This window comes from Leptonychotes weddellii, chromosome 13 (genome assembly GCF_054177405.1).
Source record: "Leptonychotes weddellii isolate Sample4059 chromosome 13, ASM5417740v2, whole genome shotgun sequence".
Taxonomy (NCBI): Eukaryota; Metazoa; Chordata; class Mammalia; order Carnivora; family Phocidae; genus Leptonychotes; species Leptonychotes weddellii.
This window is the reverse complement of record NC_138381.1, coordinates 75,017,912-75,035,110: the sequence shown is the minus strand read 5'-3', so window position 1 is coordinate 75,035,110 and position 17,199 is coordinate 75,017,912. Positions and strand designations below refer to the sequence as shown.

The window sequence follows — 17,199 nt, the reverse complement described above, 5'->3', positions numbered from 1 at the left end:
TTTTTTTTTTAAAGATTTTATTTATTTATTTGACAGAGAGAGACACAGCGAGAGAGGGAACACAGGCAGGGGGAGTGGGAGAGGGAGAAGCAGGCTTCCCGCCAAGCAGGGAGCCCGATGCGGGGCTCCATCCCAGGAGCCTGGGGTCATGACCTGAGCCGAAGGCAGACGCTTAACGACTGAGCCACCCAGGCGCCCCTAACCATTTTCTTGTATATCTTTACGGAAATACGCTGTTGCATATACAGTTACTTCACATGTATGGCCTTTTTCCCGCTATGCCAAAACAGCAACATACTAATGCTTTGGTTTTGTCCATGTAACAGTGTGCCTTAGAGCTAATTCATATCAGGCTGTGTAGAGTCACCTCTTTTAAAATAAAGGCATGGTTTTCTCCTGGGATACATGTACCTAATCTTATTTACTCAGTCCCCTGTGGATGGTCATTTCAAACCACACTATCAAAATACATCATTTTTTTTATGTGTGAGGTTGTCTTCTGTGGGATAAATACTCAGGTGTGGAATTGCTAAGTCAAAGGTATGTGCATTTGGAATTTTGTCAGATATTGGTGAGTTTCCTTTCATGAGGATGGTACCAATTCATGCTACCCATAGCCTCACCAAAATAGTGCTACGATGATACTTTTCGTCGTCGTCAATCTGATAGTTGAAAAAGTAGTAATTCCTTATAGTTTTATTATTATTATTATTTTCTTAATTTTGGTAAGATATACATAACACAAAATTTACCACTTTCACCATTTTTAGGTGTACGGCTCAGTGGCATTAATGACGTTCACAGTCTTGTTCAACCATCACCATTGTCTATTTTCCAGGACTTTTTCGTCACTCCACACTGAACTCTGTACCCCCCTTTTTTTTTTAAGATTTTATTTATTTGATAGAGAGAGAGGGAACATAAGCAGGGGGGAGTGGGAGAGGTAGAGGGAGAGGCAGGCTCCCCGCTGAGCAGGGAGCCTGATGCAGGACTTGATCCCAGGACCCCGGGATCATGACCTGAGCTGAAGGCAGACGCTTAACCAACTGAGCCACCCAGGCGCCCTGAACTCTGTACCCCTTAAACAGTGACTCCCTGTTCCTCTCTCCCTGAGGAGAGAGGTACCCTCTCTCTTCTGTCTGTATGATGTTGTCTATTCTAGGTCCCTCATATAATTGCAATCATACGGTATTTGTCCTTTAATATTTGGCTTGTTTCACTTAGCATGTTTTCAGAGTTCATCCATGGGTGTAGCATGTGTTGGAACTTCATTCCTTTTTATGGCTGAATAATACTCCATCATATGGATAGAACACATTCTTTTATCCATTCACAGTTGATGGACACTTGGGTTGTTTCCACCTTTTGACTGTGCATAGTGCTGTCAGGAGCAAGGGTGTATTTGTAGCTATTTGGATCCCTACTTAATTCTCCTGGGTACATACCTGGGAAAGGAATTGCTGGATCCTGTGGTCATTCTGCAATTAACTTTTTGAGGACCCACCAGACCATTTCACTGTAGTTTAAATTTGCCCTTCTCTAACCTAGCTGAGGCTGAGCATCTTGTCCCATGATGGCTTTCTTTGTCACTCTTTTACCGTGAACTCCTTGTTCATAAACTGTACCTAGGATGCTGCAATGATTTTGTTAATGCTTTTCCCATTGATCTTTCCCTCCTCCACAAGAGCACAGACCCCATCCACCTAGGTTACTGTCCAGATTGCCGGACATAGAAGCAAGCTGTTCCATAAATACTTCTTACAGGACTATCCCAAGAAGGCAAGTGGCATTTGTCTGTCCCTCACCCAACTCCTCCAGGAAGCACACTGGCTTTCTGCTCCCATCTGCACCTTCCTCCCTATCCCCTCACTGCCACACAGCGTCATAAAGAGATACCCTTTTATTCATTCATAAAATCTCTCTACTCAGCGCCACTGTTTGCCTGGCACCTTTGTGATGTGGGTGATCAGTCTGGAGCTGCCACCATTAGGATGTACTCCCTGAATCCTAGTGGCATCTGTGACATTTGTCCAGCAGAATTTGTCAAACACATGAACCAAAGGTTAATGATCTGTCCCAGAGACGGAAGGAATTGACAGTCTAAGGAAGTGCCAACTTTTTTTTTTTCTTAATTCACATAACATGAACTTCGCCGCTTAAAAATGAACCCTTCAGCAGCACTTAGTACATTGACAGTTTTGTGCCGTCACCACGTCTGTTTAATTCCAGAATGTGTTCATCACCCCAGGAGACCCGTACCCATTAGTAGTCACTCCCATTCTCCCCAACACCTCCTCAGTCCTAGGCAACGACTAATCTACTTTCTGTTTCTATGGATTTGCCTATTCTAGAAATTTCAGTTAAAGAGAATTATACATACATGATCTTTGGGGTCTGGCTTCCTTCACTTAGCATGATGTTTTTGGGCTTCGTTCGGACTGTAGAACGTGTCAGTACTTTATTCCTTTAATGGCTGAATAATACTCCATTGTGTGGTTAGACCACATTCTGCTTATCCATTCAGCTGTTGATGGACATGGAGGTTGTTTTCCCTTTTGGCTATGGTGAATAGTGCTATTCAGGTGTGTACCTAGAAACACTTGCTGGATCATGTGGTCATTCTCCGTCTAGGCTTTTTGAGGAACCCCTCGAAGAACTATTTGATGTCAACCTTTTTTTTCTTTTCACTCCTATTGTGGGGCTTGAACTCACGACCCTGAGATCAAGAGTTGCATGCTCTACCAGCTGAGCCAGCCAGGTGCTCCGATGTCAACCTTCCACTTCATGTTTGCCTTTTGCCTGGCAGGCACCAGCTAGCATGCTGAACTAGGAAAACATGAAATAATAAATAGGTAAAAAAAAAAAAAAAGTGGTGGTGGGGTGGGGGGAAACAGGCAATTCTAGGCCCAAATCCCAGTTTAGCAACAAGCGGCTTGAGCTGGAAGTAGCTGCCGCCTCTGTAGGGGGCAGGCTTACTCTATTTTGGGGTTTTCTCATACTTGGTTCCTACAGAGATGGAGTTTGGATTTCGTCTGTGTGTGAGGAGGGGCTTTTCAAATAAGGAAATGTGGAGTAGGCTCTTCTGTATAGACTTAAGATCATTATCACAACATGTTTTGCAAGATTTTTTTTTTTTTAAAGATTTTATTTATTTATTTGAGAGAGAGAGAATGAGAGACAGAGAGCACGAGAGGGAAGAGGGTCAGAGGGAGAAGCAGACCCCCTGCCGAGCAGGGAGCCCGAGGCGGGACTCGATCCCAGGACTCCAGAATCGTGACCTGAGCCGAAGGCAGTCGCTTAACCAGCTGAGCCACCCAGGCGCCCCCATGTTTTGCAAGATTTTTTAAGGCTGTCCACAGGAGGCGGGAAGGAGGTCCCCGCGGTGCCCGGGGGCAGCCCGCTTCCCCTGTCCTGCCCGCAGTGGGCGGCTGACCCTTCCTCTCTCCGCAGGTGGCCCTGCTGCCGGATGGGAGTGCCCGGGCGCGCGCACCATGTCATCATGCGTCTCTAGCCAGCCCAGCAGCGACCCGGCCGCCCTTCAGGATGAGCTGGGGGGCGGCGGCGGCAGCGAAGGCCAGAAGCCCTGTGAGGCCCTGCAGGGCCTCTCGTCCCTGAGCATCCGGCTGGGCATGGAGTCCTTCATCGTGGTCACCGAGTGTGAGCCGGGCTGCGCAGTGGACCGCGGCCCGGCCCGGGACCGGCCCCAGGAGGCCGATGGCCGAGAGGGACCCCTCGACGCCTCCGCCTCCGGGCCCCAGGCCCGGCCCCAGCTGTGCAGTCGCAAGCTCTCCCTGCAGGAGCGGTCCCAGCTGGATGCGAACGGACGCTGCGTCTACGCGGCCCTGCCCCACTCGCCGGTGGGCTCCCCGCAGTCCTCGCCGCGGCTGCCCCGGCGGCGCACCGTGGAGTCCCACCATGTCTCCATCACTGGCATGCAGGTGTGTGAGCTGGCCGAGCCCGCGCGGTCCTCTGTTAGGTGGCGTCCATTTGGGACGTGACCCTAGGAAACCCAGGTGGGGGTGGGAAGTGAGGGGGGAAGAGAAGGAGGTCTACAAGGGTGCCCGAGGGAACCGGTTGCCGCCATGCGCAACTGGGGCTCCATCTCTGGGGAACCCTGTTTGACAGTGTGGAAAGTCCTGTACCTCAGAGTTATCCGGCCGGAGGGCCAAGGGAGCTGGGCCTTTCATACCAACTCCTGGCAGTTGCTGGTGGGGGCTTCTGGGGGCAGGTGACCTGCCCTGAGAGTGGGCACAGCAGCTCTGGGGCCACAGAGAGCGTCCAGCCGAGATGCAGGCACTGGTGGATGGAGTTGTGCGGGGCTGGCGGTCAGTGAGAAGCGACCCGGCCCAGCAGCAGGGCACCAGGCACGGCTCTCAGCCCTCGGTGTGTATTTCTCTTTTGATCCTTATTGAAAACTTCTGGGAGGTAGGTTAGAACTCAGAGCACCACTAGGGCACACTGGGCCTGAGTGATCTGCCCCTGCCCCCTCTCCCGCCCCATCTCCTGCCTTTCTGCTGCCGGCTCACAGGGCTCCATCCACATTGCCTTCTTTGTATTCCTCAGATATTCACGCTCATTCCCTCCATTAGGCCTTTACCCCTGCTGTCCTCTGTGCTTGGACCCCCCCTTCTGGCCCCCCTGTCTTTGCAGGTCTGTCTCCCAACTCAAATGTCTCCTCCTCTGAAGGGCCTCTCAGACTGCCCTCTGTAAGCAGCCTCAGCCCTCAGCCTCTCTCCCCTGTCACCCTGTTGATGCGACACCCATCACCATCTGATTATCTGTGTGTCTGTTGAGTTGTTTTAGGCCTGTCTCCCCAGCTAGAATGTAAGCTCAGAAGGAACAGTCCTGTCACCATCATGTTCCCAGCACCCAGTGCACATAGTAGGAACACAAAAATATTTGTTGAAGGAATGAATGAATTTAATTGGGAGAAGCATGGATATCAAGAATGGCTTTCTAAAGGGGCCGGTATTTAACTATATTTTGAGGGCTAGGTAGGATTTTCATAATTGGAGATGGGTACACACAGAGAGTTCACTGCAAGGGAATGCACAGCGTGAGCAAAGGCCCAGGGGTAGAAGTCAGGGTGTGGGGGGAAGGGCAATCAGGGGTTCAGCTAGCTGAAGAATAGGGCCCATGTGGGGAGCACTGCGGCAGCAGGGCTAGAGGGAGAGTTTGGGTTTATTTCAGTTAGAGTTGAGTCAGCCTAGAGAAATAGAGACACACCACCCTTCACTACAGAAGTGGCTTTAACACAGTAGGGCTTATTTATCATGTAAAATAAATCTGGAGGTAGGCTTTTGGGACCTGTGTGGTGGTCCTGTTGTTGTTGTTGTCCTTAAAACCTCATGGTCTCAAGATGGCTGCTGTGACTGTAGCCCTCACAGCTTCATTCCAGACAAGAAGAAGGAATAGGGAAGAAGAGCTAAAGTCATCTGCTGTCTAAGTCAGTCCTTTTTCCTGGAAACTCTACCCAACAACTTCTGCCTACTCCCGCTACCCAGAACATAGACAATGTGGCCACCCCTAGCTGTAAGAGAGGCTGGGAAATGCAGTTTTCCAGCCTGGTACATTGCCACCCAGCTATCCATTTATAAGGAAGAAAGGGGAGGGGCGCCTGGGTGGCTCAGTTGGTTGGGCGGCTGCCTTCGGCTCAGGTCATGATCCTGGAGTCCCGGGATCGAGTCCCGCATCGGGCTCCCTGCTCGGCGGGGGGTCTGCTTCTCCCTCTTCCCTCTCGTGCTCTCTGTCTCTCATTCTCTCTCTCTCAAATAAATAAATAAAATCTTTAAAAAAAAAAAAAAAAAAAAAGGAAGAAAGGGGAGCCTGGTATTTGGTTGGCAATTAGGTGACTCTGCCAAGGTCAGAGGAGTGGAGTCAGGACTTGACCCTGGAAGCATCAGGGCCTGATGGGATCAGAGTGGAATCTGGAAGATGAATTCAGCAGCGTTTGGGGCTTAGATTAGGGGCAGTGAGACCCCTTAGGACAACTCTGCAGGGCCCCACTTCAGCCTGTCACATCCCTCTAGGACTCATGGGAATACAGTCAACACTGGAAAGAAACAGAGGAAGCAACCTAGTGGTGAAGGGAGGGCTCTGTGAGCCGAGGAGTGCTATACAGCAGGTCAAAAGACGCAGGTCGGTGTGTACACTCAGACATGTAACTGTCTCCAGTGACGTTGAGAGAGAAATGATCTAGTGTGACGTCATTTTTGCCTCCCAAACCCCATCCCAAAACGATGCTCTGTATTTTCAACAGGTGCATGTATGCGTGCATTTACATAGAGAAAGGCCTGGAAGTTTATGCACCAAACCGATGTCAAGGTTCGGGGAAAGGGTTAGAATTGGGATGGGGGGTTCAAGGGAAGTGTTGGGCTTATCTGTAACACTGGAAGTGTTATTTTCTATCATGTTTCTTTTCCCAGTTTTACTTCTTGTATCACCTAACATTTCCTCCCTAATATGTTGAGGTATAATTGAAGTAAAACGAAGTGCACATATTTCAAGTGTACAATATGATCAGTGCTGATATATGCATACGTCTGTGAAACCATGGCCCCAGTCAGGATCACAAACCTTCCCCACACACCCGACGGCACATCCTCCCCCTTCTTCCCCTTACCCAGGTAACCGCTGACCTGCTTTTTAGCATTGTAGATTAGTTTGCAAGTTCAAGAACCTTATGTAAGTGGAATCATCTAGTATGTACTCTTTTTGGGGCTTAGCTTCTTTGACGGCATGATGATTTCGAGATTTGTCCGTGTTGTTGCATGCTTCCTTTTTACGGCTAACTAGCACTCCGTTGTCTGCAATGGACCACTGTTTGTTGACCACTGTTTATCTGTCAGTGGGCGTTTGAGTTGTTTCCAGTGTTTTGACTATTACACGTGAAGCTCTTTCGAACATTTGTCTGCAAGTCTTTGCACGGACACGAGTTTTCACACCTCTTAGATGAACAGCTAGGGGCAGAATGGCTATGTCCTGGAGGAGGTGTTTGTTAAGAAACTGCCCAACTGTTTTCCGAAGGGGCTGCACCATTTTAAATTCCTACCAACAGTGTGCAAAGCTTCTCCATGCCCTACATTATTCTGACAACACTTGGTATGGTCAGTCTTGGATTTTAGCCAAGCTAATGGGTGTGGTTTTAATTTACATTTCCCCCATGATTCATGATGTTGAGCCTCCTTTTTTATTTTGAGCCTCTTTTCATGTGCTTACTGATCATTTGTATATCTTCATTTTTAAGATGAGGGTGTTGTTATTAATGAGTTATAATAGTTCTTTATCTGTCTGGATGCCAGTCTGATGTGTTGCAAATAGTTTCTCTCAGGCTGTGGCTTACCTTTTGTTTCCTTAATAGTGAGTGTCTCGAAGAGCAAAAGTTTTTTTGTTGCTGTTTTTTTTTTTTTTCAAAGAGCAAAGGTTTTAATTTTGATGAAATCCAGTTTATCACTTGTTGCCTTTTATATCTTGTACTTTTGTACAAAAAGAACCTTTGAGAAACCGTTAAGAAACCATTGTCAGCCTCACGGTCAGATATTCTCTCCTTTATGTCACTTTATGTTTTTATAGGACAGCATAGTCCTTAGATAGGATTACTTGTTTAATTTAAAATCAACATTTTGGGAACACCTCTTAAAAATGGGTATTAAGGGGGCGCCTGGGTGGCTCAGATGGTTAAGCGTCTGCCTTCGACTCAGGTCATGATCCCAGGGTCCTGGGATTGAGCCCCACATCGGGCTCCTTCTTGAGCAGAGAGCCTGCTTCTCCCTCTCCCTCTCCCTCTGCCTGCTGCTTCCCCCGCTTGTACACTCTCTCTCTCTGTCAAAAATAAATACAATCTTAAAAAAAATGGGTATTAAAAGAGTACATACTGTATGATCACCTTTTTGCAATGTACAAAAACTCTGCTGTTAGAAGTCAGGGTAGTGGTCACCCTGGGAGATGCTTCTAGGGGGCTGGGAAAATTCTCTTTCCTGATTTGGGTCCTGGTTCATGTGTTTGTTTTGTGAAAAACATATTGAGGTGCAAACTTACAATTCATATACTGTGTGTTTCTACTTAACTTTCCAGGATTGTGTACAGCTGAATCAGTACACGCTGAAGGATGAAATTGGAAAGGTAAATATCCCAGGAGCCAGGCTGGTTTTCTACATCTACCAAGAAATGTCTCCGATACAGTGGAGGGAACCTGCCAGAGCTGGGAGTGGGAAGAAGTCCTTGGAGGCGAGATTGTGGGGGAGGGTTTTGTCATCAGTGGTCCATCTGGTTTATTGTCTTTCTACATCATAATATTAATGTGTTTCCACAAAAGCTCAGACAGCTTCGAGGGAATTCCATATCACCAACATTAGTGTTTTTTTTTTTTCCCCTCTAAGGTACTCTCACATCTATTTTTGCTTTTATTTCAGCCAATGGGCAGTATCTTTGCAGGGGTCAAAAATTCAAATGCCAGTAGAAAGCAAGTGAGTAATATAAATGAGCAAAGCATGCTAGGTCTAAGGCAGTAGGGAGTGGTGAGGACTGTGGCAAACTGTTAACATGTAGAAATGATTATGGGTCCATAATGGACAGATCTGATTTTTTTCAAAAGAAGCTGAGATTTTAGATTTTATATCTGATCTTTCTGTTTTTAAATGTTGGCAGCTAATTCAAACTTTCTAAAAACTGCAGATGCAATAAAATGTAATTGCAGAGCAGATTTGGCCATTTGGCCGCTGATTTGCAGCCCCTGTATTAGGGTCCTCATTTTGCAGATTGTAACTTCTGGATAGTATGTCATGGGCATCTCCCTTTATCCAGGGCTCCTATGGTGTGGTCAAGTTGGCCTACAATGAAAATGACAATACCTATTACGTGAGTATCCATGTCCCCTTCCCTGCCCTCACCATTGTCCAAAGCAAAAGCCTCCTTTCCAGAACTTGGTTTCCTGGAAGATTTTCTTCGCTGTTGTCTCATTTTATTCTTAAGTCATTTCATTTCGTGCATTAGGAAGGAAGTGGTGTTCCCATTATATGGATGTGGAAATGGGGAGGCAAAGTGATTGGCTCAGAAAGAAAATGTGTAAATTCAGTAAATGTCTCATAGCCTTACTCTGGGCTACCATTTCTACATCCTTCATAGCACCAAGAACCAGGTGGTAGTGAGACAAATTGCCCTTGTAGCTGAGGCTTTGGGGTCAGTCCGGTGTGGGTTCAAATTCTGGCTCTCCCATCTGCCAACTGTGTGTCCTTGGCCAAGTGACATAACACCTGAGCCTCAGTTTCCCCATGTGTAGAACAGCCTGTCCCTCGTCCATCACTCCAGCTCACTAGTGTCTTGATTCACTTGTATCGAGTCCCAAGGCTTGTGGTCCCAGCTAGGAAAGAGGACCAGGAACCTCAGAAGCACCCTCAGGGCTGGGGGGACCCTGGCAGTCCAGCCCCCGGCCACCCGCAGCTGCTTGACCCACTCTGATGACGAAGCACTCACTACATTGTCCTGAGGCTGCCAGGAAGCCAAGAGCTTTGGCTGGCCTAGGAGTGGAGGGAACTCTCCCTCCTCCTTCCTCTCCATTTTAACTGAGACGTGGGGTCTTTTCTCCCATAGGCGATGAAGGTGCTGTCCAAAAAGAAGCTGATCCGACAGGCGGGCTTTCCACGTGAGTTTGGTGGGCCTTTGTTCTTAGGTGCAGGGCTGGGGCATGACAAAGAAGATCCCACTGAATGGTGTCCCCTGCAGAGTGCCCGGGTAGAGGCCTCGAAGACTCCTGTCACTATGGCCTGGGGTATGGCGTGGGAAGGAGGGGACAGAAAGCTGAGCAAGGGGGCTGGGTCTCCAGCCTCACTGATTTTCAGCAGCAGAAGAGACAGATGAGAGGAGCAAGCTACTTACGGCCCCTGGTGGCATCAGCCACTCCAGCCCTGCCGAGACCCCCTCACTTGCATTGCCCCCCCATTTGCAGAGGAAAAGCTTTTTGCCCTGACCTTGGGATGGTCTGTGTCTCCTCCAGGTCGCCCCCCGCCCCGAGGCACTCGGCCAGCCCCTGGAGGCTGCATCCAGCCTAGGGGCCCCATTGAGCAGGTGTACCAGGAAATCGCCATCCTCAAGAAGCTAGACCACCCCAATGTGGTGAAGCTGGTGGAGGTGAGCTAGGGGGACAGGGAGGAGGGAGGCAAGAATGGTGATTGTCCAGGCCCAGCTCTGTTATTACCCAAACGCTGCACCACTAGTTTCTAGGGAGAGCCATACCATGTTAAACAGCTGTTGCAGAGCTAAGTAGTATTTATTGCTCTAGGTTTCTTCACCCCTGTTCTTTCATGTTATCCTCACCCTTCCCTAAGACTATTTATTATTCCCATTTTACAGATAAAAAAATTGAAGGTCAGAGGGATACCGAGACTTGCCCTTTATCCATTTTTGTCTTTGGAGCTGGTTCTCTCTCTCTCTCTCTCTCTCTCTCTCTCTATATGTGGTTTTAGCACAAAAGCAGCCATATGCATGTAAACAAATGGGCATGGCTGTGTTCTAATAAAACTTTATTTGCAAAAAACAGGCAGAGGGCCAGATTTGGCTTGCATGCTATATTTGCCGTCCCCTGTTCTAGATCCGCAGTTCTCACAGTTTTTGGTCTCAGGATTCCTTTATGTTCTTCAAAATTATTGAAGGCCCCAAAAAAGTTTTGCATATGTGGGTTGTATTTATTATTATTTGCCATATTAAGATTTAAAACTGAGAAGCTTAAAAATTATTTATTAATTCATTTAAAAACAACAATCCCATTATATAACAGTATATTTTTATGAAAAATAAGTATATTTTCTGAAAAAATTTTAAGAAGAGTGGCGTTTTACATTTTATTTTTTAAAAATTTATTTATTTTAGAGAGAGGTAGAGAGAGAGCACGGTGGGGAGGAGCAGAGGGAGAGGGAGAGACAGTCCCAAGCATACTCTGCGATGAGTGTGGAGTCCAACACAGGGCTCGATTCCAGGATCCTGAGATCATGACCTGAGCCGAAACCAGGAGTCGGATGCTTAACGGACTGCGCCACCCAGGCGCCCTGGCATTTCACATTTTTGCAAATTTTTGTTGTTGTTGACGTCTGGCTTAATAGAAGATGGCTGGATTCTCATATCTGCTCTTGCATTCAGCTGTGGTGATTTTGCATGCCATGTGGTTTCTTGTTTCTCTACTAGTAGAGAATGCGAGTAGAAAGGGCAAATATTATCTTAGTTTTATTTATTTTATTTTATTACTTTTTAAAATAAGATTTTACTTTATTTTTTATTTATTTATTTTATTTTTTTAGATTTTATTTATTTATTTCAGACAGAGAAATAGAGAGAGAGCACGAGCTGGGCAGGGGAGGGCCAGAGAGAAAAGCAGGCTCCCGGCTGAAGAGGGAGCCCAATGCGGGGCTTGATCCCAGGACTCTGGGATCACAACCTGAGCCAAAGGCAGACGCTTAACCAACTGAGCCACCCAGGCGCCCCAATAAGATTTTATTTTTATTTATTTGAGAGAGAGAGAGAGATACCGAGAGAGCATGAGCAAGGAGGAGAGGGAGAAGCAGGCGCCCCGCTGAGCAGGGAGCCGGACGCCGGGCTCGATCCCAGGACCAAGGGACCATAACCTGAGCCAAAGGCAAGACGCTTAAACGACTGAGCTACCCAGTGCTCCTTATCTTAGTTTTAGTGTGAAAATCGTTTTGACCTCATGATCTCCCCGAAAGCATCTTGAGGATCCCTAGAAGTCCGCGAACTACATTTGGAGCACCTCTGGCCTAGATGACAGGACTTGTAAATGGCATGTGATAAAGTACGTAATTGGACGGGTGTTCGTCGTGCTGCAGGAGCATGGAGTGCGAGCAGCCAGCCAGCCCAAACAGCTGAGGAAGGCTTTTCAGGGAAAGGATGTTTGAGATTACCCCGGTTGTTCCCTGATGGAGATAACAGGGAAAGGACAGAGAAGGGCATCGCAGAGGAAGGAACAGCATGTGCAAAGGGCCGGTGCCCTCTGTTTGGGGGTATATTCCTGACTTTGGTGGGTGTGAGGGTTAGTAGCCGTGCCCTCCTGGGGCTTTTCAGGTATGGGCTCTAGGTGGGCCATGCCCTGGGTCTGACTCCCCCGACAGGGCAGGGCTTAGCGCTCCAGGTGGGAGCCTAGGGTGCATCTCTTTCTCAGAGCTCTCGTCCTGTGGATCTTGGTTGACTGGGGAAGGTGAGGATGATGTGGGAAGAGGCAGGAGGACCAGTCTAGCCAAGGAGAGAAGGAGAGGGACGGTGGCTGCAGGCTGTCTTCACCTGTCACGCTGAGTTTCACAGTCTCAGTTCGCTGATGGCTGGAGTCAGCCGTCTTAGAGGAAGCTCAAGGACACTTGGTTTAGTGAGTGGCTCTGGGTCCTGGCATGATCTCCCTGGCCCCCACTGCCCTGTGGCATCTGACCTGTCCACCCAACAAGACTGGTTGCCAGCTTGCCTGTTGGACAGACCTCAGACATTCATCAGATGGCCATGGACATTCATCAGGCATTTCCTGAGCACCGACTATGAGCCTTGTCCTGTATAGGGCACCACGGGGGCAACTCAAGCGGATACAGCTGTTTGCAGAGACGGACAAGATAGACATAGGTGACGAGCTGAAAGCAGGATGGCCGTGAGAGGAGAGCGAGGACATGCCATGGCGGTTCCGGGCAGGGGGACGTCTTTTCTTACAGGGGCAGGAGGTCAGGGGGCACTTCATGGAGGAGTCAGAAGAGCCCAGACAGGATTTGCATTTTCACCCTGAGGATCAGTCCTCTGTCTCCTAGGAGACGGGTGGGATTCTTACTGAAACTGAGACACTTCCCAGGGGAGGAATTTTAAAAAAAGAAATTTTTTTTGGGCGCCTGGGTGGCTCAGTTGGTTAAGCGACTGCCTTCAGCTCGGGTCATGATCCCATGGTCCTGGGATCGAGTCCCGCATCGGGCTCCCTGCTCTGCGGGGAGCCTGCTTCTCCCTCTCCCACTCCCCCTGCTTGTGTTCCCTCTCTCGCTGTGTCTCTGTCTGTCAAATAAATAAATAAAATCTTTAAAAAAAAAAAAAGAAATTTTTTTTTTTTTTTTTTTAAGTAATCTCTACTCTCAATGTGGGGCTCAAACTCACGACCTTGAGATCAAGAGTTGCTTGCTCGACTAACTGAGCCAGCCGGGCGCCCCCATTTCCCAGGGGAGGAATTTGCCCCTCCCTTTTGTAACCTCTTTTCTAGGTGTTTTGGACCCTTGAGGATTGGGCTAGAATGTGGCTATTTTCCAGATGGCCATTTGGATCACACACTCTGGGTTTTTTCCTGTGCCCTTCATCTTAACCAGGAAAACCAGTGGAAAGCACAGCCCTCCTGTTGGCAAATGCAGTCATGTGGATGCTGCCTCCTCCCTGCTCATATCATTTCTCTCTCTTCCTCTCCCCTGCTCCTCATCTCCGGCCTGTTCCGTGTGGCTGTGCCAATAGGTCCTGGATGACCCCAATGAAGACCATCTGTACATGGGTAAGAGAGCCCTTGCCATCCGCCACCTTTGCTCAGGCAGGTGCACCTGCCAAAGCCCAGGGGTCCTCTGGAGCATTCCCTGTCCTTGGCATCCCCCGCCAAAGCTGGGCACCACAGTGAGTCACATGTGAGGCTGCAGCCCTGGTTTGAAGCAGGAGGTGGAAGGGAGTTCTTGCTGGGACTTCTCTGGAGGTCCTGTTCATTCACTTGCAAGTATTTATTGAGCACCTGCCAATGCTGAGCATGTTCTAGGCACTAAGGATGCAGCGGTGAGTGAGAAAGATGAGGCTCCCGCTCTTCTGAGGCTGACATTTTAGTCAAGGAAGACAGATAGTCAACAACTAAATAAATCAGTTAAGTTCAGTAGATCCTCTGAAGAAGGTTAAATAGGATGACGTGAGAGAGAGGGATTGAGGGGCCACTTCACATATGAGGTGATGATTTGGCACCTGAGTGTCAAAGACACAGTCCTGTTACATGTGGGGAAGAGCATTCCAGGCAAAGGGAACAGCTGGTGCAAAGGCCCTGAGGCTGGTGAGAGCTTAGCGTGTTTGAGAAAAATGTGGCTGGGACAGAGTAAACCAGGGAGAGGGGATGGGGATGAGGATGGAGAGCCTGAGGCCACGGTGGGGCATTTGGAGCCTTGGAGGGCACTGCACAAAGAAATGGAAGGACTCAGGCATGTCCTCAGAGATTTGATTTTTAAAAACTGGTGAGGACATGGGACAGTGCTCTGTCAGCTCTAAGCATAGATACTGATGAAGGAAGGAAGGGCAGGACTAATTCAAAACTAGATAGCAGACTGTTGGGCCCAGGAATGCATGATTGACAGGTCACATGTCCTTGCAATATGGCTTGGGTGGGCATTCAAATGAGCAGATGACAGATGACAGCCGGGAGGGGTATCAAGGAGGTGAGGAGAGTGGGCACGAGCCCAGCCTGGAATCTAGAAGTCTCCTGGATGAGCACGGGGATGATCCTTTGTTGCACAAGGAGTGATTATATGGGGTCTGGTTTGAAAACAGCTCAGAGCTCACTTTCTCCTCACAGAGTTGCTATGGTTCAGTTCCGAGGAAGCGTTGCAGCTTAGGACATTTTATTTTTCATTTCCCCCTCCTCTTCCCCGCCCCAGGTTTTCATTATGACAAATGTTAAGCCTACAGAAAAGTTGAAAGAATAGTACAATGAATACCTGTATACCTACCACCCAGATTCAACAGTTAATAATTTTTTTGTCAGATTTGCTTTATCAGCCTAGCCACCCACCCATCCATTTCTGTATTTTTTTTGCTGAACTATCCAAAATGTAAAGTGGCAGACATCTTGACACTTCAGCCTCTGAATACTTCAGCGTGCATCTCACATAGAGACATTCTCCTGTGTGGTCACAATACCATTATTACATCTGAAAAAGTTAATGCCAGTTCCCTAAGAGCATCTAATGTGCACTCCATGTTCAAATTTTAGAACTCTTTTTTGCCAGTTTATTTGTAAATTTTAGAACTTATAAAATCTTCCTATAGAAACAATTTTGAGGCTACACAGTAAATAACATCAGATATGTTAACTTTATTTTATTTAATTTTATTTTTTTTAAAGATTTTATTTATTTATTTGACAGAGAGCGAGAGCAGGAACACAAGCAGGGGTAATGGGAGAGGGAGAAGCAGGCTTCTTGCCGAGCAGGGAGCCTGATGTGGGACTCGATCCCAGGACCCTGGGATCATGACCTGAGCCGAAAGCAGACGCTTAACGACTGAGCCACCCAGGCACCCAACTTTATTTTTTTTTTTTTAAGATTTTATTGTTTGAGAGAGAGAGAGCACGAGCAGGGGGAGGGGCAGAGAGAGGGAGAAGCAGACTCCCTGCTGAGCAGAGAGTTCGAAGGAAGTGGGGCTCGATCCCAGGACCCCAGGATCATGACCTGAGCCAAAGGCAGACACTTAACTGACTGAGCCACCCAGGTGCCCCTAGATAGGTTAACTTTAAAAAATTACGTGAGAGGGGCGCCTGGGTGGCTGTGTTTTCAGTCACTAATAACTAGCTCCCTCCATGCCAACCAAGTTATGGTGCTTAGGAGGAAGCACAGAAATTCCTGAAGCAGCTCTTGGAAGTTAAGTCTTCCAGAACAAAGGTGGGATAGGCCAGAGCTGAAGGGACCAGCGCTCCTGTCTGTGGAAACCTTCCCTTCAAGTGCTGTTGCTTTTTGCTTCTAACCATAGCCTGAAGCCACGGCAGATCTGCCCTAGCTTGGGTTTGCCCAACACTGGTTGATGAACCTGAAGATAGGGAGGGGCCTGAGGGAGTTAAGTTCCTTTTCTGGTCTTCTTTTTATCTGAGGAGCCGGCTCTTGTCTCTCAGCCACCTGAGCCCTTGGAGATCTTTGAAACCATCCTTTTGGTTTCTTCTGTAAGCAACTCCAATGTGGGTAGATGATTCTAGAACAACAGAGAGCGCCAAAGTTATTCTCCACTTGATTTTGAAATTCACTGTGTTTTTCACTTCCTATAGGATAGTTTCATGTTCCCAGTTATGTTTGTCCAAGCAGGACAAAATTAAAATAATTATTCAACATTACCCAGTAATTCTACTCTTAGGTATATACCCACCAAAACTGAAAACAGATATCCACACAAGTACTTGTACAGAAATGCTTGTACACGAATGTTCACAGCAGCACTATTCACAATAGCCAAAACGTGGAAACAACCTGAATGTTCATTAGCTAATGACTGGATACACAAAATGTGGCATATCCACACAGTGGAATGGTATTCAGCCATAAAAAGGGATGAAGTACTGGGTGCCTGGGTGGCTCAGTTGGTTAAGCGACTGCCTTCGGTTCAGGTCATGATCCCGGAGTCCTGGGATCGAGTCCCACGTCGGGCTCCCTGCTCAGCAGGGAGTCTGCTTCTGCCTCTGACCCTACCCCCTCTTGGGCTCTCTCTCTCACTCTCTCTCTCTCAAATAAATAAATAAAATCTTTAAAAAAAAAAAAAAGGGATGAAGTACTGATTGATGCTACAACATGAATGAACCTTGAAAATACGATGCTAAGTGAAAAAGCCTGTCACAAAAGGTCACATAGTATATGATTCCATATATGTGAAATGTCCAGAATAGGCAAATCCATAGAAAGAGAAATCAGATTAGTGGGTGCCAGGGGCCTGGAGGGAGGGGACTGACTACTCATGGGCATGAGGTTTCTTTATGAGGGGCTGAAAACTTCCTGGAACTAAGTAGAGGCATAGTCACACAGCATCGGGAATGCTAAATTCCACTGAATTGTAAATCTTAAAATAGTTAATTTTATGTTAGGAAAATTTCACCTCAATTTTTAAAAATGCAAAGAACAAAACAAAAAAGCCCCAACAACAACAACAAAGCCCTGTGCATTCCCTGGACACAGCTTATCTAATACTTGGTGGTTTGGAGCAGGGATTCCCCGCAAGTACAGGACTGGGAAGGAGCTGGCTTGGTGGGAGGCATTTGCAGGTCGTGCACGAATGTGAGTCAAGAAAGGCCCTGTTCAGGAGTCGTGGGATGCATTGGCCTTTGAGGTGGTGAGGAAATCTCCACCCCCACCTCTCGCTCAAGTCTTGTTTTGGATTGAGAGTCACGGGAAAGAGTCTGAGGTCCAGCTGACCACAGAGCATAGAGGAGCTGGAAGAATCTATAAGCATTCTTGGTCTGTG

At 47.8% G+C, this 17,199-nt stretch overlaps 1 protein-coding gene across 8 annotated transcripts in view; it reads left to right on the top strand.

The window, feature by feature from the left end:
• Positions 1–17,199, top strand: part of CAMKK2 (calcium/calmodulin dependent protein kinase kinase 2) — a 49,588-nt gene that overhangs the window by 13,583 nt on the left and 18,806 nt on the right. For all 8 annotated transcript variants that reach the window (XM_031031942.2, XM_081802276.1, XM_081802279.1 and 5 more), the window contains 6 exons: positions 3,451–3,938; positions 8,074–8,121; positions 8,803–8,856; positions 9,589–9,640; positions 9,992–10,125; positions 13,468–13,504. In XM_031031942.2, coding sequence (XP_030887802.2) covers positions 3,451–3,938; positions 8,074–8,121; positions 8,803–8,856; positions 9,589–9,640; positions 9,992–10,125; positions 13,468–13,504 — 813 coding nt within the window. Of the gene's footprint in view, positions 1–3,450; positions 3,939–8,073; positions 8,122–8,802; positions 8,857–9,588; positions 9,641–9,991; positions 10,126–13,467; positions 13,505–17,199 lie in introns of those variants that run through there.